We start from the raw sequence: 26,717 nt of genomic DNA on the forward strand, positions 1-26,717 counted from the left end.
GGAGATGCGTAGAATGGAACTAGAGGCAGAAACAGCGAGGTTAGTCTCTGCTAATACTATGCCTGCTAGTGAGCCATCCTCACCAGCTGTGTCATCTGCTACGTTTGATATTAGTAGGCAGATCACCTTGGTACCTGTGTTCAGGGAGTCAGAGGTTGATTCCTATTTCAGTGTTTTTGAACGTATAGCGGTAGCATTGAAATGGCCCGACGAGGTATGGTGCCTATTACTTCAGTGTAAGCTAACAGGTAAAGCCCAAGAGGTTCTGGCAGCGCTACCTCTTGAAGACAGTTTGAATTATGAAGTGGTCAAAGCTACTGTTCTTCGGGCCTATGAGCTTGTTCCTGAGGCATATCGACAGAGATTTAGGTCTCATAAAAAGTCTCCTACTCAGACGTATGTGGAGTTTGCTAGAGACAAAGGAAATCTGTTTGACAAATGGCACAGTGCTAGTAAGGTAACTGATTTTAACTCTCTACGGGAGTTAATCTTGTTAGAAGAGTTTAAAAATTGTTTACCGAACGCATTGTAGTTTATCTGAACGAACAGAAAGTATCCTCACTGTCGGAAGCGTCTGTATTGGCAGACGAGTTTGTGTTGACGCATAAGAGCGTGTTTTCGGCTCGTACGGAGAGCAGGGCTGCGGAGTTGCTAACTTCTAGTCCTAGTCGACCAGCAGTACATCCAGCACGCCCAAAAGATGTGCGTCACTGTTTCTATTGTCATAAGGTGGGACATTTGGTTAGTGATTGCTTTTTGCTTAAACGCAAGCCGGGGATGCCTCAGCACGCCAGGCCGCCAACGGGTGTTGGGCTGATTCGTATGGTTGTAAGGCCGGAATCAAGACAGAAGCCTCATAGTGAATGTGGTTTGAAAGTCCCTGTCCTAGATCACAGTTATGAACCGTTTATTTTTGAGGGGTTTGTTTCTATATCGGATGACGAAGCGTCTCAGCGTCCAGTTAGAATCCTCAGAGATACTGGTGCGGCGCAGTCGTTCATACTAGCTGATGTGTTGCCCTTGTCTAATAATACATATTGTGGTTCCAGTGTGTTAGTACAAGGAATTGAAATGGGTTTCGTCCCAGTACCATTGCACTTTGTGAACGTACACTCTGAGTTAGTCAGTGGATTGTTCAGAGTTGGCGTACGTCCTATGTTGCCAGTAAAAGGGGTGACATTTATAATGGGCAACGATATTGCCGGAGGAAAGGTAATCCCCATATTGGAGGTATTGGATAAAAGTGACCAGTCTCTCTCTGAGGAGCTGGCACAGGGTTATCCAGATGTGTTCCCCGCTTGTGCTGTCACACGTGCTCAAGCACGACAAGTGGGTGAAGTGATAGATTTGTCAGACACGATTCTATTCAGAGAGTGTGACCCAGAGGATAGTTCGGGTGCTACCTCTGGTAAGCTGATGCAGTCTGACCAACAGCCCAGAGAAAGGAAGAAGGATGTGGAACTTGTTGCGGAGGCAATACAGTTACCAGTTACCAGTTACTCGTGAGCAGCTGATCGCTAACCAACAGGTTGACATTAGCCTGGCTAAATGTTTTTCTGGTGTTGTCTCAGAGGAGGAGCTAAAGAAGAAAAACATGGCATACTTCATTGATGGTAATCTCCTCATGCGTAAATGGACATCCCATGTTGACGCTGGCGGAGATTGGAATGCTGTTTACCAAATAGTGATTCCTACAGCCTTTCGACAAAATGTTTTATCCCTCGCTCATGATCACCAGTGGTCCGGACATCTGGGAGTCACCAAGACTTATGATCGAGTTTTGCGACATTTCTTTTGGCCTGGCTTAAAACAAGATGTGGCTCAGTTCTGTCGGACTTGCCACACCTGTCAAGTAGTTGGGAAACCGAACCAGGTTATTTTCCCCGCGCCTCTTTGTCCCATACCGGCCATAGGTGAACCATTCGAGCATGTGATGGTTGATTGTGTTGGACCATTACCAAAAACAAAATCTGGTAACCAGTTTATGTTGACAATTATGTGTGTGGCCACCAGGTACCCAGAGGCCATTCCTCTGCGAAGGATTACTGCTCCGGTGGTGAGTAAAGCGTTGATCAAATTCTTCTCAACTTTTGGATTACCTAAGGTGATACAAACTGATCAGAGTACGAATTTCCTTTCTAAACTTTTCAAACAAGTGTTAAAATCCTTGTCAGTTACACACCGTGTGTCAAGCGCATATCACCCAGAGTCTCAGGGTGCGCTTGAACGTTGGCATCAGACCCTGAAGTCTATGCTCCGTAAATATTGCTTGGAATCTGAGAAAGATTGGGATGAGGGAGTTCCTCTAGTGTTGTTTGCTGTCCGTGAGACAGTACAGGAATCCCTAGGGTTCAGCCCAGCTGAACTGGTGTTTGGACACACCATGAGAGGACCTATGAAAGTCCTTAAGGATCAGTTTTTGTCACAAGAGTTGTGTGTGAAAGAAAATGTGTTGGACTACGTTAGTCGCTTTCGTGAGCGCCTACATGCGGCCTGTGCTCTAGCAAAGGAAGCGCTGTCTTCCTCACAGAAACGGATGAAACGACACTATGACACACAGGCTGTTTCTCGTTCACTGCAGCCAGGTGACCGAGTTCTTGTGTTGTTGCCTGTGCCAGGAGCGTCATTGTCAGCACGTTTCTCTGGTCCTTATGTCATTGAAAAGAAACTAACTGAAACTGACTATGTGATACAGACTCCTGATAGAAAACGCCAATCTCGTGTGTGCCACGTTAACATGTTGAAGACATACCACACCAGACCCGTCACTCAGGTAGACAGTCCAGAGAAACTGGCCGAGTCGGCTGTCTCTATTGCTGCTACGGCTGTAGTGGGAGGTCATGTTAATGATGTGGACGGAGATGGTTTGGAGTTGCGCAATACTCAGCAGCAGTGTGGTAGATTGCCCAATTCGGAGATGCTGCTGTCTCTCCCGTCTAGCCTAATTCATTTAGCGGACAGACAGTCAAATGATATTGTGAGACTATTACACAGCTTTCCATGTCTTTTTAATGATGTTCCTACATGTACTAATGTGTTAGAACATGACATTAATGTTGGAAACGCTGCACCTATCAAGCAACATCCTTATCGTGTCAACGTCGCTAAGAGAAAGATAATGAGGGGTGAGGTCGGTTATTTGCTGGAGAATAACCTGGCTATGCCAAGTTCAAGTCCTTGGAGTTCTCCGTGCATTCTGGTTCCTAAACCTGATGGGACATCCAGATTATGTACGGACTATCGGAAAGTCAATGCTGTCACAGTGCCCGACTCGTTCCCGTTACCCAGACTGGATGACTGTATTGATACTGTTGGTGCTGCTACTTATGTAACCAAACTAGATCTTCTAAAAGGTTACTGGCAGGTGCCGTTAACCCCACGTGCCTCAGACATCTCTGCCTTTGTGACCCCAGATCACTTCCTACAATATGCTGTCATGGCATTTGGGATGCGGAACGCACCAGCCACTTTCCAACGCCTGGTTAACACAGTATTGGCTGGAGTTCCTAATTGTAGTGCTTACCTTGATGATCTGGTAATTTATTCAACTGAGTGGTCTGATCATGTTAACGCTCTAAGGGTAGTGTGTGAACGTCTAGCAACCGCTTCTCTAACCCTGAACTTAGCAAAGTGCGAGTTTGGGAAGGCCACTGTTACGTATCTTGGTAAACAGGTCGGCCATGGTCAGGTGCGCCCTGTAGGTGCCAAGGTCTCCGCTATAAACGCATTTCCCGCACCTACCACCAGAAGAGAGCTACGCCGTTTTTTAGGGATGGTTGGCTACTACCGTAGTTTCTGTAAAAATTTCTCTGCGGTAGTTGCTCCATTAACGGATTTGCTCAGTCCGGCGAGAAAATTTGTATGGTCTGAAGATTGTTGTACTGCTTTCAACACTGCTAAAGCACTCTTGTGTAGTACTCCTGTTCTTGCTGCGCCAGATTTTGAGCGGCCGTTTAAACTGGAGGTAGATGCAAGTGCCAGAGGTGCTGGTGCTGTTCTACTGCAGCAAGACCAGAGTGGAGTGGACCATCCTGTCTGTTATTTTTCACGGAAATTTAGCAAATGTCAGACAAACTATTCCACCATTGAACAAGAAGCTCTAGCTTTGTTGTTAGCTCTGCAGTACTTTGAAGTTTATGTTGGTTCCAGTGCATTACCAGTGGTAGTGTATACTGACCATAACCCCTTAGTTTTTCTCCACCGGATGTACAACCAGAACCAACGCCTTATGCGTTGGGCACTTGTCGTGCAAAATTATAATTTGGAGATCCGCCACAAAAAGGGGGTTAGATAATGTGATGGCAGATGCTTTGTCTCGTGTTTGATGATCTAGGTTTTTTTTGTTATCCCGGCAGGATGATTATAGAAATTTGGGTGTTGTGATAGTACGTGTGTCGCAAACCATTGTGGTTTGCTCTTTTAAGGGTGGGAGTGTTACGGATACAGGTATCCTGTGTTTTTGTGTGTTTCTACTCTTTCTGCCCTAATCACAGGTGTCCTGTATGTTCCTGATTGGTGGTCGTTGAGGTGTCTGCTGATTGGACCAATCAGTGAACATTCCTGTGAATTGCACCACCTGTTACTTGTTTGTTCAATCACACATCCCATTTTATAAAAACCAGACTTGTGTTTGTTGCAAGAGAGAGACTTTTTCCATATGTGAGTATGGACACGGTGGTGTCCTGTGTGTTGTGTACTCACTAAGTTGTTGGTTACCCTATTGGTAACTTTGTTAGAAGCTATTTCTTTATGTGAGTGTGGACACGGTGGTGTCCTGTGTAGTGTGTACTCACTAAGTTGTTGGTTACCCTATAGGTAACTTTATTAGAATATATTTCTTTACCTGAGTGTGGATACTGTTGTATCCTGTGTACTTATTTAATTGCTGATTACCCTGTTTAGTAGCTTTGTGTGTTTCTGGGAAAAGGGGAGTTTAAGCTAGATGCCCTTGGGCGTACATTACCCGTAGGAAGAAATCTGTCTATAAACACCAGTTAGACCTGAGCGGACCACCCACTGTATTTTTGTATGGTAGCAGTAGCCTAGCGGTTCTTGAGGCAGGCAAGATCAGTTTAGGGGGTTTTACACTATTGTTTCATTTCTTGGGTCCTGCTCAGCCCTTTTTCCCAAACCCTTACCGTGTGTTCTGAAATAAACCATGTGTGTTTGACGGTAGTTCATGGTAGTTGTGTCCTATTTGTTCTCACTGTTCCATACTACACTTATAATTTGCATGAATTTATGTTACGGGTCTCATGTCCGTCACCCTAGACGTTTAAAAGCCACGGGGTTCGTAACAAGTGCCTTTGGAAAGTATTCAGACCCCTTGACTGTTTCCACATTTTGTTACAGCCTTATTCTAAAATTATTAATTTTTTTCTCATCAATCTACAGACATTACCATAATGACAAAGAAAAAACAGGTTTTTAGAAATATTTGCCAATTTAATAAATTAAAAAAACTGAAATATCACATTTACATAAGTATTCAGACCCTTTACTCAGTACTTTGTTGAAGCACCTTTGGCAGCGATTACAGCCTTGAGTCTTCTTGGGTATGACGCTACAAGCTTGGCACACCTGTATTTGGGGAGTTACTCCCATTATTCTCTGCAGATCAGGTTGGATGGGGAGCTTCGCTGCACAGCTATTTTCAGGTCTCTCCAGAGATGTTTGATCGGGTTCAAGCCTGGGCTCTGGCTTGGCCACTCAAGGACATTCAGAGACTTGTCCCGAAGTCACTCCTGCGTTTTCTTGGCTGTGTGCTTAGGGTCATTGTCTTGTTGGAAGGTGAACCTTCGCCCCAGTCTGAGGTCCCGAGCGCTCTGGAGCAGGTTTTCATTAAGGATCTCTCTGTATGTTGCTCCGTTCATCTTTGCCTCGATGCTGACTAGTCTCCCAGTCCCTGCCGCTGAAAAACATCCCCACAGCATGATGCTGCCACCACCATGCTTCACCGTAGGGATGGTGCCAGGTTTCCTCCAGACGTGACGCTTGGCATTCAGGCCAAAGAGTTCAATCTTGGTTTCAGCAGACCAGAGAATCTTGTTTCTCAAGGTCTGAGAGTCTTTAGGTGCCTTTTGGCAAACTCCAAGCGGGCTGTCATGTGCCTTTTACTGAGGAGTGGCTTCCGTCTGGCCACTCTACCATAAAGGCCTGATTGGTGGAGTGCTGCAGAGATGGTTGTCCTTCTGGAAGGTTCTCCCATCTCCACAGAGGAACTCTAGAGCTCTGTCAGAGTGAACATTGGGTTCTTGGTCACCTCTCTGACCAAGGCCCTTCTTTCCCGATTGCTCAGTTTGGCCGGGCGGCCAGCTCTATGAAGAGTCTTGGTGGTTACAAACTTCTTCCATTTAAGAATGATGGAGGCCACTGTGTTCTTGAGGACCTTCAATTCACCCAACTTATTGTGGGAAGCTTGTGGAAGGCTACCCGAAACGTTTGACCCAAGTTAAACAATTTAAAGGCAATGCTACCAAATACTAATTGAGTGTATGTAAACTTCTGACCCACTGGGAATGTGATTAAATAAATAAAAGCTGAAATAAATCATTCTCTCTACTATTATTCTGAGATTTCACATTCTTAAAACAAAGTGGTGAACCTAACTGACCTAAGACAGGGAATGTTTACTAGGATTAAATGTCAGGAATTGTGAAAAACTGAGTTGAAATGTATTTGGCTAAGGTGTATGTAAACTTCCGATTTCAACTGTACATCTAGCTCTACATATTGAACATCCATCCTCTCAGGCAATGTATGAATTTATGGTTTGACCAGAATCGCCGTTATAATCATTGGCCAGTACGGAGAATTAAGTAAAACCACAAGTCCAAATCCCTATCTCCATCCATGGCTAATTTAGGAAAAGGCCAATTTTAGCTAGCTAGCTAGCCACCGGAGGACAACAACACAGCGAGATGCAACAATTCAAGTTTTTTCTGTAAATGACATTTGGCTTTTGATGTGATTGGTGTGAAGCCAAATCCCAACTGGGTTCCTTAACTTTTTTTTGGGTGCGCCAGGACCATTCACAGTTGAGGTCACTCAGTTTATGTTTAGCTCAATGCTGATTGGCTATTATTTTATACTTTTTTTTATCAAGGGAGGCCAAATGCTCGATGGCTTCCCTTGCATTCAATGCTACGGGCGGCAACAATGTAATGCTTTTTTTGACCAGACAGCATCAGATAGATGGGCTACACATACAGAGGGGCACTGTTTCACTCGCTTGGATGCTTTCTCCGGTGAGATACATTCAGTCTCTTGCAAATTGAAGAAATTAAAGTAAATTATGAAACACAGAGCCGAAAGATAAAGTATTTTATGTTTTTTTTCTTTGTCTTTTTTTGTCTTTTTTGGGGATGCCTGGCTTCCCTTGGCATCCATGAATACATGCTACTGAATTTGTAAATGAATTTCCAGCAATTCTACACATTTTGCCATGACTTAAACCATGTTAATATGGTATCTGAGTGAGAGTAACTAACAAACTCAATGGGGCCCCCTGGAGGTCAGAGCCCCTGGGTACGTGCCCTGCGTGCCTGGTCAGTATTCGGCAATAGACTAATTTATCAATCTAAAAATGATTAGTTGACATGGCTAATCGAGTGAGTAGTTAGTTTTCCATCCAATTGGCGACAGATTTTCATGCGAATATTCTAAAATATGCATTAAGAAAATATGCATATTTCCCCACCAGTGGTGTTTCCTCCAAACGACTTGTTGAAGATATAAATCAGTGCGTGATGTAGTGCACACAAAATGTACTTTTTCGCTGAACTTTCAATGTTTCAAGTTCAATGTGTTTCCATCGCATTTTCAACTCTACTGATAGTTTTGTCACAAAAACTGTTGCGTTAAATAGCAAATGTGCCTACACTGGTCTTGGCACGTGAGCTCTAGCCAACAGCTCGCTGATACAGTGCGGGGTAGGCTGTGTGGGTAGGCTAGTCTACATGATGAGATTATTATGGATAATGGAGAATATTTTTATTTGTCAAACGGCAGTCAAGCATCGATCATCATGTCACCAGAATAAGACCCTCGATATTTATTGGAAAGGAGCATCAAGATCACCGTGCACTTTCACCAACCCTGTGAAGTTCATCATTGCTTATTTAATCTGTAGTCTAATAGTGTACAACAGTATGAGTCATAATACCCATAAAACCTAGCGGTCAAACAAGGAAATGGTTCCAATCGTTTTCCCACCATTCATTTTTCCCAAAGGGGATTTTAGAAACACTTAAAATAAAGGCTATGTTTTCGTGTAGGCTTACCCTGGCCTGTTGTTTTGATAACTGTGTAAATATCTCTAGAATGTGATTTCTATCAATATATTTCCCAAAAATGAAATGCTAATTGGCTGCTAATGTGGCTATCATAAAGAACTACAAACGACATGATGATCTGGACGAGACTGCCGAATCGAGGCAAAGGTAAGAATCTCTGGATTAACTATCTAATGTTAGCTAAATGTAGTAATGAATAAAATGGCTACATTTCTTTAAATGGACAATTCTGTGAACTGTGTTGTGCAAGTTTTAAATTGACACAATACCTGTTAGCAAAGCTGTCTGCTAGACATGACGTGCAGGAGCTTGCAGGGATTAGTAGTCTTGCAAGATGTCTACTTTTATACTAATTAGTATTTTCAAATCTGAGAGTAAATAGAGCTGAATATATTGCTAAAAGTGACCTTGTCTAAGGGACATTTACATGGTTATCAAAACGTCACGCCAATGTAATCCTACACGAAACACTGCCCTTATTTTAAGTGTTTCTAAAATTCCCTATGGGAAAAATGAATGGTGGAAAAACGATTGGATCCCTTTCCCTGTTTGACTGCTAGTTTTTATGGGTATTATGACAACTCCACAGTGGGGCTCTATTAACTGCATGGTTTCACTAGTTGTAGTGGGAGGACTACACACCAGGGAGGGAGGTCACTAGACATTCAGAACATCCGGGGCTCAGCCCTGAAGACAAGCACCCTACAATCTTGGCCTCGCACACTAGCAGTGAACATTTTACAGAAACAAAACGCTATGTTGCTTATCTCACTGCTTTATTCCATGCGCTGTGCGCAGAACTTTTACAGATAATATGTACAAACGCAGGCACCAAACACGCTTGAAAATCATGATTTTATAATATGTGTGGTAATAAATCACAGATTCTAAGGTCAATTAGCTACAGGGCAATATTTCTACCTAGACAATTACACAAAAACAAATACACCCCCGCCTACACCCCTGTAGTAACAACACTTCATAATTTCACACACATATACATACCAGCATACAATCCTTTCTCCAACTAAATATTCACAATGTTTGCGAGTTATATTACACAGTACTAGGATGTTAGTCCATCCATAAAGATTAGAAATTAAATCAAATTAAACTGTAGGTGCAAACCTGTCTATGACTTCACTCTTTCCCAAGCGTGTTATTATGTATATCTTTGTCAATTGTCATGATGCATTCTGTCTTGGGTCATTGGGATCCTAAGCCAGTGGCACACTCCAACACTCAGACATTATTTACAAAAGATGCATTTGTGTTTAGTGAGTCTGGCAGACCAGAGGCAGTAGGGATGACCACGTGTTCTCTAGATAAGTGTGTGTATTTGGCAATTTTCCTGTCCTGCATTCAAACTGTAATGAGTACTTTTGGTTGACAGGGAAAACGTATAGAGTACAAAGTACAATATTTTCTTTAGGAATGTAGTGAAGTAAAAGTAAAAGTTGTCAAAAATATAAATAGTAAAGTAAAGTACAGATACCCCAAAAAACCGACTTAAGTAGTACTTATATAATATATAATATAATATGCCATTTAGCAGACGCTTTTATCCAAAGCGACTTACAGTCATGCATGCATTATTTATTTTTTTGTGTACTTAAAAGTATTTTTACTTAAGTACTTTACACCACTGTAACCGCTATCCAGCTGTTTTTTCAACAGCTAGCTAATTGAGCTGACGTTACCAAAAGTAGCTAACGTCATCTTAGCCTAAGTTAGCTAGCTATCTTTATTTGTATTTTTTTTGCATATTTGGACAGTACTTGATTAGAAAGTGTCGTAGTAAATATAAAATGTTATAGCTTGGTCTGACTAAAATCTTGTGCATGACCCATTTTAATGTTAGGAGCTTGTTTTCAATCAATGATGTTCCTATGCAAGAACAATGGACAGAGGACCATATCTTCTCAAGGACAACACCCACGCCACAGGCCACAATCTGGTTGCTCCCCACGAGTTTTTCCCTTGAGACATACACATTCACACACACATCTCCATGCATACGCACACTCATTCTCATGCCTCACGAGTTCTTTGCTCTGAGGACGCACACACACAAAACTGCACACGCACACACACAAAACTGCACTTCTTTCTACTGGTCGGGTGCCAAGGGCAGAGGACTCTGCCGTGCACCAATGGGGCTTCTGCTCTGGACAGAGCAGACCCGCCTCCTACGCCTCGGGAACCAATCAAAGGACTAGAAGAAGGACCCCTTCCTTTGTGTTACATTGTATAAAGTAATGCTGTAAACTCTGTTTTTTATCCTTCTCAACTGTCTCCATAAGAGGCAATTGATTGGGTCCATGCATTGGGCCCATGCATGTAGCTTGAGCAGTACCAGCTATCTCTGTGTTTAATAAACTGCCTTTTGCTTAAGCATATTCCTCTCTGTCTAGCGTCGTTGGTTTTGTACTTCCTCTCCTTATGGTTTCACCAACAAAAGTAATTGGTTAGTTAGTGATACTTTGTCGGGTGGTGAACAGAGCTCCAGCAGTTGGATTCAGTGTCCAGATAGATAATCAATAACTGTACTTGTAAAAACTATTGGTCGCTAAATCCGGAGAAATGACGGACCATGTAAAAAAAAACTATTGGTCACTAAATCCGGCTGGAAGGACCAGGTAAAAACGGTTGGCTGGTATGCCCTCACCCGTCTGAGCGGTCGGCTGTGAATGCCCTCACCCGCTATATACTTCTAACTGATTGGTTTGGTTCTGTCCTCTATAGTGCTGTCCGGTTATAACATGATGTTGAAGGCCATCACTGTACTCTTGATAGTTACCACCACACACACACACACACACACACACACACACACACACACACACACACACACACAGCTGTTTCCTTCCTTTGAAGATGTTTATATGATTTTGGTAATCTGAATGACTTGGAATCTTATTGTTGTGGTTATTTCGATGCACGCACAACTTTCAGTCGACAATAAAAAGTCATCAGAAACATGCGTCTTCCCCCTTCGGACGACAATAACACTCTGACCTGAGTGGCGGGTGCAGTGTCCAGATGCGCATTTCCAAGCGCTCTGATTGGTTGGGAATTGCAGGGCTTTGATGGGTGAGGGATACATAGATAGGCTGAGCAGCCAAACTAACGGGATTTAAGGGAAACTGAACTGACTGTGAGGGGAAGTTAGGTAGAGAGGAGAGGAGCAAGACGTCCTTTTTTACAGTACTGTCAAAACCATGCTCATAAAATGTGCAATGTTGCTAATGAAGCAGCACTGCTAGCTAGACTGGGTAGTCCCTCACGTTAGTTAGTTAGCTTTAAGTTATCTGTCAGTGCAGCTTTTGAGTCAACATGTTGAAATGTAAATTACTCGAATCTGGATTACTGTGAGGTCAATAACATCATCATGGGCTAACAAAGTTTACCTCCGGTTCTCCTTCTCATCTTTGCGCTCTCTCCCTCAGAGAATTAACAGTTGCCCGCGCGCCGAAATAGAATTTATTTGGACGAATCAAAAATGACTTTGGAAAACCACTTTGACTCCGCCTCCTAAAGTTCCGCCGTACACATAAATGCAGGTTCTATATCGTGGAGCTCCGCCCCATAGGGGAGCTCTGCTCCTATTGGTTTACCCACTGCCCTAAGGCAGCATCAGCCTGAGACAAAATTATGCACACACCTGCAGCCAATAGGAGTACAGGTGTCCCTATAAGAGGGGATGCCTCCCCTCAATCAGCCTCCCTTTATCTTCAGTGACTGGACTAGACTGAAGAAGCCAAGAAGAGACGAAGAGAAGACTCAGGACGAAGAAACGCTGTCGATTTCCAGTTCATCGACGTCGTCCTAAAATGAGCGCACCAGGAGATTTTCCACCCCCAAAAGCTATTTTCAGAGCTCAATGCAGATGCTCCTCCATGGCGGCCGGCGACTCCCACGACTTATGTTTCGTGTGTTTAGGGTCCCAGCATGCCAAAGAGGGCGTCTGCAGTCCCCCTAACTGCGCCTCCTGCGCCCTCCTTTCTACAAAGGAGAGGAAGCAGCGCTGGGCGTTTTTTAGGGAGGATATCCCCCTAGAGAACGTGTTGTCAATACTAGCCTCTGCTTCAGAGGCGTCATCTGACGGCGCAGACCCAGGGGATGATAGGGACTATGAGGAAGAGGCTGACATTCCTATGGAACAGTCAGACCCCGTCCCTCATATATTCAAGCCCCCCTTTCCTTTGGTTAGCGAGAGGGCTTGTAGTTCCTATGGTGATGACGACACGGGCTCTGAGAAATCAGAAGCCCTGTCCTTCGCCGCAGCGTCTCTGAGGACGGACTTTCCGGGTCTCATTGAGAGAGCTGCCAGACGGCTGGAGATACCGCTGCCCCCTGTTCCCTCCGCACCGGAGGTTGATTTAATGGAGGGCGGCCCTTATTCCAGGCCAAGAAGAGCGGCAGAGCCACTGGCTCCTGCCATGCCTTCATTGGCAAAATACGTTGAGGGCTCATGGGAGGCACCTTTAGCGGCGCGTTCGGCGGCTAAATTGTACCTCCCATTCACTAGAGTGGAGGGAAGGTTCCAGGGCCAAGCCAAGGGAATCCCCAGGTTAGAGAGCGCCATGGCAGCGTATCTCGTACCGGGTTCGAGTCCCTGGCCCTCTTCCAGAAAAGCCATGTTGCCATCTCAGAAGGACTGTCTCACAGCACAGCTGTTAGAGAAGTCCTTCAATTTGGGAGTCCAAGCTGTAGCAGCAGCTAACAACATTGCCCTCTTGGCAGCCGCTCTGTCCCGTTTAACCACGGGTAAGACAGAGTTGGAGCCAGAGGAGGTGGAGGAGGCGTCCAGGATTTCTGGCGCCATCCTACACCTAACACAGGCATCGGCCGTCTGCTCGGGGCGGTCCATGGCCACCTCGGTGGTCGCAGAGCGACACCTCTGGTTGTTCCTGACAACCATGAAGGAAGCGGACAGGACGTCCCTTTTGAACGCCCCCCTCTCTGACGACGGGCTCTTTGGAGTCGCCGTCAAAGAGGCGACTGAGAGGTTTTCGAAGCTGGACGAAGAAAATAAGCAGTTGGCCAGACACCTGCCACTGGCAAGGAGGTTAGGCCCTGCACCGTCACCATCCACTTCCGCCCCCCAGAGTAGACAAGGATATACGGCGAGGCGGTGTATCCGGCGCCAGTCGGCGGCCGCAGGAGTCAGGAGAGCGGGCCCAGCCCCTCCAGCAGCCACGGTGGCCCCGTTGCAGCCGGCGAGGGAGGTGGTGAGGACGCCGACTTGGGCCCCTAAGGGAGGCCACAAGAGGAGGCGCACATGACGGGACGCGGGGGAGCGAATGGAGGACACGTCTTCCTCGAACGTGACCACTGTTCCCCCCCACTCTTCGGTTGAAGGGATGGGTGATGATGTTATTGCTTTTGTTGATGTGATGAATAAAGAGTTGGCTCCACCTGACTCTGTCAAAAAAGAGCCCCTTTTCCATAATACGTCCGAGAGCGTTCAAATCTCACCCTCTCTACCCTACCACTCTAAGCGCCGTTCAGCCTACCAAGGGTGCATTGCTGAACAGGCATTCAGAGTAGGTACACATAACACTTCAAGTATAAGAAGTCCTTCACATAGCAGACAGCAGTCTCTGTCAAACTCTGACATGATGACGCAGTCGCTATTTGGGGATGGCGCACTATCACAGACTAAGGTCTCCGTTAGTGCGATTCAGACCCATGCTGCGTTCACGAAGTCACGAAGGTGCCCAGTGTATCGGCGCCCCCACTTCTTTCTGAACGCGCCAATGCTCACCACACTGAGTGTAGTTCAGCCCACCAGAGATGCAGAGCTGAACGCACACAGGAGGTGAAAGGAGGAAAGACACCAAGACGCTGTCTTGGTTTATCTCAAAGAGACCTCACATTACAGACTCCAAGGAGTGCTATAGTGAGTGCCTCTCATAGCAGGCTACAGTCTCAGTCAGATGACATGATGACACAGCCGCTAGTTGGGGATGGCGCACTATCGCAGACTAAGGTATCGGTTAGTGCGATTCAGACCCATGCTGCGTTCACGGAGGGCCGGACTACGAAGGTTACGGGAATAACCAACGTATCGGCGCCCCCATTTCTCACAGAACGCGCTAATTAATACTCACCACACTGAGCGTGACTCAACCCACCAGACTAAGGTCTCGGTTAGTGCGATTCAGACCCATGCTGCGTTCACGGAGGGCCGGACTACGAAGGTTACGGGAATAACCAACGTACCGGTGCCCCCATTTCTCACAGAACGCGCTAATACTCACCACACTGAGCGTGACTCAACCCACCAGAGGTGCAGAGTTGAACACACACAGAAGGTGAAGGTTAAGAAGGTATCAAGGCACTGCCTTGTGTTACCTCATAGAGACCTCATATTACAGACTCCTAGGAGTATTGTAGTGAGGGGCTCTAATAGCGAATTGCAGTCATCTACGATGACGCAATCGCTTGCTGGGGATGGTGCCCTGTCGCAGGCTGTGGCCTCGGTCAGTGCAATTCAGACCCGCGTTGCGTTCACGGAGGGCAGGAATACGATGGTTACGAGATTAACTGACGTCTCTGCCCCCCCTTCGGGTTCAGAACGCACTAATGTTTCCTCTCCCTTTCATGGGAGGCCCGCCTTGGGCTGTTCCACCACCTCAGTGTCGAGGAACAGCGGCGGCAAGGGCCATAGAGGAATACCGGTCCTTCCTACTGAATGTACCACAGCTTCGCGCTCGGCCGCTTTCTCTGTATTGCTGGCAGTGGCAGCGAAGCTGCACCCTCTCACGCTGGCTAGAACAGACGTTGCAGAAGGGTTATGCTCTCCAATTCCATCGGACCCCACCCCCATTCAGGGGAGTGGTGGAGACGGTGATGAAAACGCCCAAAAAAGTGGCCGCTCTGGTTTCAGAGATTACGGAACTTTTGGCGAAGGAGGCGGTCACAGTGGTTCCCCAGGAGCAAAGGAACAAGGGGCTATATTCGCCCTACTTCCTGGTGCCCAGAAAGGCCAATATTGGATTTACGCATTCTCAACGAGAGCGTAACCAAACGGCCCTTTCGAATGCTAACGACAAAATGTCTGCTGGAATGTGTCCAGAAAGGAGACTTTTGTACGAGCATAGACCTAAAGGACGCGTACTTTCATGTGCCGGTACAGCCGCGTCACAGGAAGTTTCTGCGATTCGCCTTTCAAGGGGTGGCGTACGAATACACGAGGATGCCATTTGGGTACGCCCTGGCACCTCGCACGTTTTCCAAGTGTGTGGAGGCGGCATTGGAACCGTTGCGTCGTCAGGGAATACGGCTACTAGCCTACCTAGACGACCTACTGGTTCTCGCCCCATCAGCAGAGCTGGCGATCACTCACACAACACAGACAGTGATTCATCTCACACGTCTGGGGTTCGCTGTGAATTGGAAAAAGAGCGCGCCCTGGCCCAGTCATCAGATTGTCTACCTGGGGATACAGCTAGACACTGTAATGATGAGGGCTCGAATTTCGGACCCCCGAAGGGTAGCCTTGTTGCTAGCCCTGAGGAAGTGTCGTCCGGATCACATGGTGACGGCACTGTCGATCATGTCACTCTTGGGTCTCATGTCGTCAGCCCACTCTGTGGTTCCGCTGGGACTCCTGCACATGCGCAGGATGCAGCGATGGTTCGCCCAACTAAGACTAGACCCATTGCGTCAACGTCATCGGTTGGTGGTGGTTCCCCTCTCGCTCAGTGCAGATCTGAACTATTGGAGAAACCCGCTCGGAGTCCCGATAGGCAAAGTGTCCTCTTACATCCCAGTGTTCACAGATGCGTCTCTGACGGGATGGGAAGGGACATGTCAGACCCAAGCGATAGGAGGTGTGTGGCCTCTTTTGAGTCGCCACATCAACCTCTTGGAGTTGGAAACGTTTAGACTGGTTTTGACCCACTTCGCGTGTACCCTTCGGGGTCGCGATGTGCTGGTCTGGTCAGACAACCGGACCACAGTGGCCCACATAAATCGCCAGGGAGGAGTCAGGTCTCCTGCTCTCCATCGGGCGGCAGAGGAATTGTGGCTGTGGGCTCACGAGCACCTTCGCTCATTGAGAGCAGCACATATTCCGGGCTACTTGAACGTAGGAGCAGACCTCATGTCAAGAGGGGGTCCTCGAGACGACGAGTGATGTCTGCATCCGGACATTGTTCTCCAAATTTGGGAACAGTTCGGGAGAGCCGAGGTGGATCTATTCGCGTCACGTGTGAACGCGCAATGTCCCCTATGGTTCTCTCTGAGGGAACAGGAAGAACCGCCACTAGGAAGAGACGCCTTTGCGCACCACCCGTGGCCGAGAGTTCTTCTGTATGCATTCCCTCCGCTGTCCTGCATTCTTCCACTGTTAGCCAGGGTGAGGTCAGGAGGGCTGTACAGTGATACTGGTAGCCCCCGATCGCCCAGGGGCTCCTTGGTTTGCGGAGATGAGTCAGATGTTGATTGCGCCACCTTGGCCAATTCCACATCGACAGGACGCATTGTCTCAGGCGGGGGGCACGATAGGGCAGTTGCCAATAATCGGCCAACCACTGAAGGCCTGGCTGCTGAGAGGGACAGGCTAGAGCGCCGTGGGTTATCTGATGCGTTGATCAGGACCATACAGGGTTCACGTGCCAGTTCCACTTCTAAGATGTATGCCAGTAGATGGAACGTGTTTTCACAATGGTGTGTCACACAAGGTGTAGACCCCATGAGCTGTCAGGTTGAGAGTATTCTCTCTTTCCTACAGCTTATGTTTGACAAGCAGAGATCGCCCGCCACCATTAAGGTGTTTGCAGCGGCGATTTCAGCTTGTCACGAGGGGTTTGGCAGAGACAATGTCTTTAGCCACCCTCTAGTGAAACGTTTCCTATTAGGAACGCGGCGGCTTAGGCCAACACCTAGAGCCACGCTTCCTCAGTGGGATTTGGCTTTGGTACTCGAAGCGCTATGTAAGTCGCCGTTTGAGCCATTGAATCAAATACCCCTCAAGATGCTGTCTTTGAAGACAACACTGTTGCTCGCTTTGACTACGGCTAAGCGTGTTAGTGAATTGTGTGCTCTTTCGACGAGACCCGACTGCCTGGCCATTAATGGCGATCTGAGCAGAGCGGTGTTACGTCCTAACCCGGCATTTGTGCTGAAGGTTATTAGGAGTTCATATAGATCACAGGCCGTGGAGCTGTGGGCTTTTTCTCCTCCTCCTCATAGAGGGAGGAGTGAGGAAAGGCTCCATCGCCTGTGCCCAGTACGCGCCTTGGCGTGTTACGTCGAGCGCACAGCAGCGATTAGGTCATCGCCTCAGCTGTTTGTGTGTCATGGTGCTGCTGCACTAGGTAGACCACTTTCGAAACAGCGTCTGTCTCATTGAGACACACAGCTTATGAGGCAGCGGGGCGACAATTGCCTCAGGGTATCAGAGCTCACTCCACTCGTGGAGTAGCAGCTTCTACTGCCCTTTTCATAGGAACAGGGGTAGAGGATATATGTAGAGCGGCGTCATGGTCAACACCGTCTCCATTTATCCGTTTCTATCTCTTGGATATGTCTTCTAACTCTTTGGCTCAGTCTGTACTCAGCGTGGCTGAAGGGAGACTTTGAGCTAGGAGGAGAGGAATGCAGGACTGTGGAGACAGGGTCTCTATCAGGTCCGCTTCTGATAGAAGGACATATTTTTTGCATGACTCCTGACTGACAGGTTCAGTACAGTAGAGGGCATGTATTGATCTGCCCACCAGTGATTCACTGGAGTGAGGCGGAATGATGGGGGATAATAGTAGTAACTTGGTTACGATACTATTAGACCGGTCATGACAATTTGACGGAATGTGACGTCATCTATCTGCTTGTTCAGATTAGTATGAATCATGTTCTGGGATCTGCCCACTAATCTATGGGGTTCCATTGATTGAGTGAGGCGGCCTACCGTGTACACAATGTAGAGCGACACTTTGTGTTATTCCATTAGTGGTCGGTAGTATTGTAACAGGATATTGAGGTACCATCTATCTGCTAGTACAGATTAGTATGGCCTGTATTCTGGTGATCTGCCCACTAGTCATTGGTGTTGCCATTGGACTAGGTGGGGCGGGTTTTTAACCGATGACGCAGTATATTGTGACACTTGTAGGGTGACAGTGGTTACAGTACTGCGGGAATTGGTTGCAGCCATTGCTAGGCCTGACCTTTTCATTTTGATGGGAAGTGTTGGGCTCGGCAGGGAGTACATTTTGGAGCGCTACGCTCCGCCTTAAACCAATAGGAGCAGAGCTCCCCTATGGGGCGGAGCTCCACGACATAGAACGATTAGTTACCGGAGTGTAACTCCAGTTCTATGAGTGGAGCGGAGCCCCATAGGACTTACCCTCTCTAGTCTTGCTGAAGATAAATATCTCGGGAGGCTGATTGACGGGAGGCATCCCCTCTTATAGGGACACCTGTACTCCTATTGGCTGCAGGTGTGTGCATAATTTTGTCTCAGGCTGGTGCTGCCTTAGGGCAGTGGGTAAACCAATAGGAGCAGAGCTCCCCTATGGGGCTCTGCTCCACTCATAGAACTGGAGTTACACTCCGGTAACTAGCTAGTTTTACACCATCCTGGCAGGGTAAAAGACTCGGGGCTGAGACAAAATCATTCGTGGCTAAAGCCCCGAAATCCCGGGTCTGGTGACGTCAATGCGACACACCATTTCATTGCGATGATGGTTGTTATATCAATATTTGCGCATAAAGGCGTTTCCACCGCCATTTCTCGCATAATTAATTTTACCAACACAAAAAGATCCCACCATGTCCAACGAACAAATTATCTGTTGGCGTTTATAAAATTGTACCGAAAGTACTGTTTCCATCGTAGCTGTCGTGATTTAAAAAATATATATATAATGTATGACTTTACTAGCATAAAAACTGGATGGAAATGTGGTTATTGTCAGTGACTGACATAACAAGAGAAACTGCTGATGCACAACCAAATTTCGAAATTTCACCAGTTGTGTATTTCTACTAACTCTCAACAGTAAGTTGAGACCTGGACTGAGTTCCTAAAAAAAGTACAAATTAAATATGTATTTATTTTTGGTCTGGGCACCGTTTTTGGAAATTGATCCGCGGTCCGCAAATTGCTCATCCCTAAATTAGACCATAGGTTCAGATATTACAACGTTTTCAGATCAGAGGTTTGATTTCCACGGCACCTGGTCGTCAGTAGTTACCATCACAGCCACAAATGCATAAACCCCGCCCACAATTGATATTCTTAAAATCTGATTTTAAACCCTAACCTACAGCAATCACCACATTGCTAACCTTATGCCTACCTCTAACCTTAAATTAAGACCAAAAAGCTAATTTTAGTTTTCATGAATTTTTACGATAATAGCACATTTTGACTTTGTGACTGTGAACTCTATAGTGGAAACGCACCCTTCCTTCGTGGTCATGCGTAATCGGAAGTCAAGTAGAGGGGCAATCTCTCGCGCTTCCGGGTAGTGTTAATGCTTCTCTCTCGTCTAGCTCCAGTTTAACAAACAGATATCTCGGAAAGAAGTCCGTCGTGAGAAACAGTTTGGTGGTTACGTCGCTACCTTACAGGATCAAGCAAGGGCGAGACAGTGAATGGAATATGGAGTGTGTAAGTAGCTTAGCTACACCGCGAGCAAGGCTAAACTAGCTAGCTAGTAACGTTAGTCTAATATAGCTATCTAGCCAAGCAAAGTACTCGATGTTTAACTAGCTACAACTACATTCAAGTTGACACATTATTAGCTAGCCAGGCTAAGCCAGCTAGCTAACTTGCAAGATCAACTTGGTTGTGTGTCGTAACTAGCCAGCGTACTAGCTAGCTAACGTTAGTTGCATCTGTTGTTTTCACATACCAGCCAGTAACGTTACTGTTAGCTTGTTACAGTATTAGTTTACATCATGGCCTCTTAAAAAACCAAATTGGAGGCCATGGTTAGCTGTTGACATTGTCAAGCCCTAGTTATCATTTCAGAGAGGTCTTCTAGATGGCGAACTAGGTGATACTTGCCACATCATGATGATCGAAAATGCATCATATGATGATGTGGCAAGTGACACATAGCTTCGTAAATGTCCAAAATCTGGAAAACTTGACTGCTGTCATGTAAAGCGTTACATTGACAGCAGGAACTGTCTAGTATCCTAGCTATGATCCAGCTAAGCTTGTAGTCTACCTTTCTGTCCAAAAGTTCTTATATGTAAATGCGACAAGGACCGTCAGACAATGACTCCCATGCCTTAGTAGTGGCTAAATAATGCCATTTGTGTTGGTGCAGTGCACCTGTGCCCGGCAGTGTTTGTTGCTGCTTAGGAGGAGCAAACAAACGTTATTGAACTGCTTTCAAACAGCAGTATGTTGGCTACTTTATATTCCTGATATAATTATGCGATGATTAGCCATGACTAACACATTGGTGGTAATGAATATAAAAAGCCTTGGTAGAGAACATAAGTGATTTAATTTCCTTGGAATTTTGCCTCACCTAGGGGAAATGAGTCAATGAATTTATACTCTCTTTCAGATTCCACTTGCTGTTGATGTGGATTGTAAAAAGGAGCCACTTCTAGAAGGTAAAGAGCCACCTTTTACTGTTAATGCATAGTGTAATAGACAGCAATGAAAGCATGATGGGGCAATCTTAATCCTATGCATCATGAGAAATAGTTCATGTGCTTTTTTATTTAATTTTTTACATTTAGTGTTTTAAAAGCATTCTGTTGCATGTGTAGGAAGGAATCCTGAAAGTGTGACATTGTAATACATTCTGGAATCTATTGAGGCAGCTCTTTTAAATACAAAAATATTACAATTGTAAATGCATATAAGGAATGGACAGTAAGTTGAACCCTTTCCCTCTCCTCATTCTCCTCAGACCCAGAGTATAATGTCTACACCCGGTTTATGAAGTCTCATCGGTGCTATGACTTGGTCCCTACCAGCTCCAAGTTGGTTGTGTTCGATACTTCACTGCAGGCAAGACCACGTCCTGCTTTTAACTTCTTCCTGTCAAATAAATCTAGACCAAAGATGCTGCTTTGTGTTTGTGTGTATAACTGTGTTAATCTCTCCATAGGTAAAGAAGGCGTTTTTCGCTCTGGTGTCCAATGGGGTGAGAGCAGCGCCACTCTGGGACAGTAAGAAGCAGTGTTTTGTAGGTAAGAAGAGAGTCCATCACCTTCTATTGGCTGGGCTTTTGGCAGATTTCGAAATGCACAATGAGGAGAGTTCTGTTGGACTCTGGTGACCCTGTTCTCCTGCTGATCTCTCACTGCAGGTATGCTGACAATCACAGACTTCATCATCATCCTCCATCGCTACTACAAGTCGCCTTTGGTAAGTCCTAGCTTTCAGCCTGTCCTTATCTTCCACAGTTTCTAAGTTTGCTTGTTTACAGCATACCCTATCTCAATTTCACATTTTGAATCATAGTGGTGGTGGAGCGTGGAAAGGCGCGACACGTGATTTGCAGCACTCATCCTTCTGTCTAATGAACAGTTGACCTTCATGCCTCTCACCCCCATTGTTATGTTAGTCAGCACTTTCTCCTGTTCTAATGTTTCAGGTGCAGATATATGAGCTGGAGGAGCACAAGATAGAGACGTGGAGAGGTAAGGGCATTCATTAACTGTGTAGCAATAAGTGACTGATAGCCTTCTGGAGTGCCAGTGGATTAACTATTGCCTATTCTGTTCTCCTTCACCATAGAAGTCTACCTTCAAGACTCCTTCAAGCCCCTCGTCAGCATATCCCCTAACGCAAGGTAGGTCTACTGCCATGGTGAAATGTTGAGGGTTGTCACTGCACAGTTGGTCAAAGCAGCTTGAGCTCAATTCAGGTGCTTACTGGCACTAATGTTTGATACTGACACAAATGTGTTTCAATTTCTGCTTTCTCCCTCCCCGTTTCAGTCTGTATGATGCAGTGTCTTCTCTGCTGAAGAATAAGATCCACAGACTTCCTGTGATCGACCCTCTGACAGGGAACACCCTCTACATCCTCACTCACAAGAGGATCCTCAAATTCCTCAAGCTCTTTGTGAGTCTTTTTTGTGATCCTCTCTTTCTTACACTCTCCCCGTTCATCTCTTTTACCACATTTTATCACCTGCTATCTCAATGTCTCATTCTCAGCAGTAGATAAGGTAAGACAAGAGCAGTGCTATGACTGTAGGCCTTGTTAATGAAGTCCACACCCAGTGTTTATTGATTCTGTTGTGAGGTAATATACCGTGTTTCATTTCTATGTGTTTTTCAAGCCACTTACATTAGTGGAACCTTGTGTGTTATTTTCCCCAGATATCGGAGATGGCAAAACCTGCCTTCTTAGGCCAGACTCTAGAGGAGCTGGGCATCGGAACGTTCCATAAGATTGCAGTGGTGCGTTTTGACACACCCCTCTACACAGCACTGGGCATCTTTGTGGACCAGAGAGTGTCTGCCCTGCCTGTCGTCGATGACAATGGTTAGTGAGGGAGACGAGGGGACAGTTTGTTAAACATGTCTGACCCAGACACTCCTGTTGTAAATGGTAGGTAGTACTCATGTACCCATGTGTCTATTTCTCTCTTACACACAGGACGAGTGGTGGACATTTACTCAAAATTCGATGTCATTGTAAGTACTGGACAGCTGTGCTACCAATGGGCCGTATTTTAAACAGAATAGTCACTGGTCAGCAGAAAATATTGTCATTTTAGCTCATTGTGGGTGTTTGTGAGAGACCGACAAAGAGACGAAACAGAAAGACCGTAACCAGAATTGTCTGTATCCTTGTGCTGTAAGAGTATTTTATAAAGGCAAAGAATTCAGTGCAGACCAAAGTAAGTCTCTCCTGTTCTAGATCAATGGGTCTCTTACCCAGTGGGCAGGCAGTATACAGAGCCTGTTGGCTGTTATCAACCAGCGGACTGGCTGAGGTTTATTAGCCTTTAGCCTGGGGAAACAGGAGCAGGTGGGCTCACTCTGCACTGGAATCAATTAACCCCTAGATGAAAGTATGTGTTTGTCTGTGTGTTTTCATCTCTGCTATCCAAATACAGTAGCAAACACGAGCAGCATTGAGAAGTAATAATGTCCCCCACACAGAACCTAGCAGCAGAGAAGACGTACAACAACCTGGATGTGACTGTGACCAAAGCCCTGCAGCACCGCTCTCAGAATTTTGAGGGAGTGCTCACCTGCAGTACACACGACACACTGGAGTCCATCATCAACAGACTGGTGGAGGCAGAGGTGAGAGAGATGGAGACACACCTGTGAATACACTATTACTGTTTGGGTCGACAATTTAAACAGTTTCCTGGGCGTTTGTCAAGGTCAATACAAGTAGTACATACAACCATAATGTAAAATACACACAGGCGCTGAACTCTAGCCTTGGCCTTTAGTTTGTGTAACATATGGTTTGTTTTTCTGTCTCTCTCTCTCCATCTCTTTTCTCTCTTCTCTCTCAGGTGCACAGGCTGGTGGTGGTTGATGAGCAGGAGGTGGTGAAGGGCATCGTCTCTCTCTCAGACATCCTCCAGGCACTGGTTCTCACTAATGAAGAAGCAGACTAAGGTAAACACAAACCTGCTCTATGCACTGACCTTGATAAATCAAATGAAAACAATGTCAATGTAATTTAGCTTCAACTCAGTCCCTGAGAGGCGACGTCTCACCTGTTAATTGTTTTGTGATTTATAAAGGATTTAAATCATTGTCAAGGTGAACTAAAGAGAATCATCTGGTGTTTTGTATTTCAGGAACTGCTTGAGGAAGTGATAAAGGAAAGATTCCCCCAAACAGATCAGGAAGGATAGAGAAGATGAGGATCCTGGAAGAGAGGGAGGAAGAGGAGTGACGTGAGAGAGGGGAAAGATAAGAATCTTCAACATATCCCGTCATGTACAAATGTACGTCTAGAACACAGGAGGACCTCTTTCTATCTCTCTCTCTCCATAAAAATGTGAAGTCCCATTGACTTTCTCAATCAAGCAATATAGACACATACAGTAACAAGGGACATACAGGAACACTGTAAACCAAGCCAAAACCCAAGCAACCAAAAAGACCCAAACAAGAAACAGGTCCAGAAGTGGCCAATGGAGTGGCGCTGTATGTCCATTCTGGGAAGCCAAACACAACCTCTGTATGTGCAGGTGGTGGACCTATACAGTACAGGAATGATGTGTAGTTATATGAAGGGGATCAATTTGCCACTTCTCAGACAAATCCATTCCCCACCTATTCTCTCCCATTTGGTCTGAAGATACACTGGAGAGAGGAGTCAGTCACTTCCCACCCTGGCCCTAAACTGAGCAGCATTCCTTTACCCATCATCCATAGGTCTGGAATCTCTAAAGCACGACTAGCCAGCCAATCATGGATCACAGGTTAATGAATGTCACAGTGGAACTTGAAGATATAAAAATCTACAATGGAAACTCTGCTGCCTTGGTTACAGTATGTGAAGTCTGGAATGTCGGAGATGGAACTGCTGTAGAATATTTATGTAAATGTAACAAAATGTTTAAAAAAATTTTGTGCTTGTTTGTCTTGACACACATTTATTTTGACCCAGAAGACTGGAGAAATGGTTCATGGTGTGGCAGTAACATGGGGTTGTTTTTAGGGCTTGCTTAGCCTTGTTCTTCAAAATCCTTCTAAAGCTACGTGATAAATTATTTTGCCTTTTAAGTTTGACTCATTTCCCAATCCCAACAAGATTTATTTTAGAAAGTTTTCAACAACATGTAGCGTGAGTGTGTGGATTGATCATGATGGAGTCGGTCACTTTTGCTTGTGAACCTTTTCTAGTCTCCTGATTGGCTGTTGTAAGCGCTCCTGAGGTAGATCAGTGAAGCATTAGACATGACCTTATTGCCCTGGCTATATTCCATTTTCTTTCATCCTTGTTATAGGATCCAGTTTGAGCCTTTCATTACTTCCAGCACTTTCCTTTTTCACATTCCGAGGGCAAACCAATCTCGATGAATGAAAAGGACTTCCTTGGGCCATTGACTCAGTACATTTTAAAATTTTATTTTTCAAAATTGACTTTTAGTATGAATACGATTTTTTTCTACTACTCATGTGAATTGAAGTTCTAATTTAATGCATGAGCAATACATATTATTTATCTTACATGGGGTTGTGTTTTTCTGCAGTTTTCTGCCATTCGTTTTGACATGCACTTTTGAATGTTTTGTCTTGGTGAAGCAGTAGGGTTGATGTGTAACTGAGTGGGTGTAGGTCAGCGAGAGGTTGTGGGATGAGCAGGATGTGATGTAACACTATGGCCTAGATTTAATCAGATCAAGCATTAACCGGCGATAGCCGACACCCCGCATAGCTGATGTGTCGGCGGTGTAACTGCGTTGGAGCTTTCAAATCGTGATCATTGTCAAGAAGCCACACCCGTCTCACTCGCATTAGAATTTCCGAACGAGAACGTGTAGGCTATATAGAAATGACGCTCAAATTGAAAATCATTAAACAAAATGATTTTTATCAACCTAATCAATGTAGATTACATCACATATTCCAGTGTCTGAACTTGTAAAAACGGCTGCATGGGATTTATCTTAATGCAACTGCCTTTATGTTGCTGGACCCCAGGAATAGTAGCTGCGGTCTTGGCAGCAGCTAAATGGGATCCTCAAATACAAATACAAACTGTGCAGCCAATGGCAATGTCCGCTTTAGGTATAATGCCGGGAGCCGCTTGTGGATTTGACAGCTCTAACGCAGTTGCATCTTCCACCGCCAAAACAACTGCTATGCGGGTGTCGGCTAGCACGGATCTGATAGAATACAGCCTGAAGTCAGGGTAATGAGACTGCTGACCACACGTTTGTGAACATGAATCAGCAACTGTGGACGAAGCATTATTACAGGGAATAGAGAGGGACATTAAACTTTCCTTTTGATTTGAATGAGGGGTAGGAAGACATAATTAAGGTTGCATCCGAAAAATATTGAAAGATGCATACACCAAAATGAATGATTAGAAACAGTTTTTGCATTAGATGTACATACTGGTGTGAGCAAATAAACAGACAAAAATAATGTAAAACAGTTGTATTTATTACTATAGGCTATATAATATTACCTATATACAAGATTGGATACTTGTCCTGAAAAGGTTTTCACTCGGTTTTAAAAGCTTATTTTGATTTCTTTGTCCAGATGTCTGGACAGAGACCTGGGTGTTCTCATGATTCATCGCTTCATTAAACACTCCATAGTTCAATACAACAGCATACAACATTTCATCTTGTCATAATTCCCCTTAATAACAGTATGTGCTCAAAACAAGGCCATAGAGACACATCCCAACCATGGCCTATGACGTTTGCATAGGGTCACTCCCCGATCAAGGACGGAAAATCTTGACTCACCTCCTAACAGTACGCAGAAAACACC

At 45.5% G+C, this 26,717-nt stretch overlaps 1 protein-coding gene across 1 annotated transcript; it reads left to right on the plus strand.

The window, feature by feature from the left end:
• The first annotated feature begins 19,717 nt into the window (after positions 1-19,717).
• LOC121577615 (5'-AMP-activated protein kinase subunit gamma-1) lies at positions 19,718-26,549 on the plus strand. Its single transcript, XM_041891352.2, has 13 exons — positions 19,718-19,920; positions 20,834-20,882; positions 21,185-21,285; positions 21,386-21,467; positions 21,587-21,645; positions 21,875-21,920; positions 22,018-22,072; positions 22,221-22,347; positions 22,608-22,773; positions 22,888-22,925; positions 23,397-23,543; positions 23,765-23,870; positions 24,056-26,549. The coding sequence occupies exons 1-12, from the start codon at positions 19,912-19,914 to the stop codon at positions 23,867-23,869; spliced, it is 984 nt and encodes a 327-aa protein (XP_041747286.1). The 5' UTR covers positions 19,718-19,911; the 3' UTR covers position 23,870; positions 24,056-26,549.
• The last annotated feature ends 168 nt before the right edge of the window (positions 26,550-26,717 follow it).

This window comes from Coregonus clupeaformis, chromosome 12 (genome assembly GCF_020615455.1).
Source record: "Coregonus clupeaformis isolate EN_2021a chromosome 12, ASM2061545v1, whole genome shotgun sequence".
NCBI lineage: Eukaryota > Metazoa > Chordata > Actinopteri > Salmoniformes > Salmonidae > Coregonus > Coregonus clupeaformis.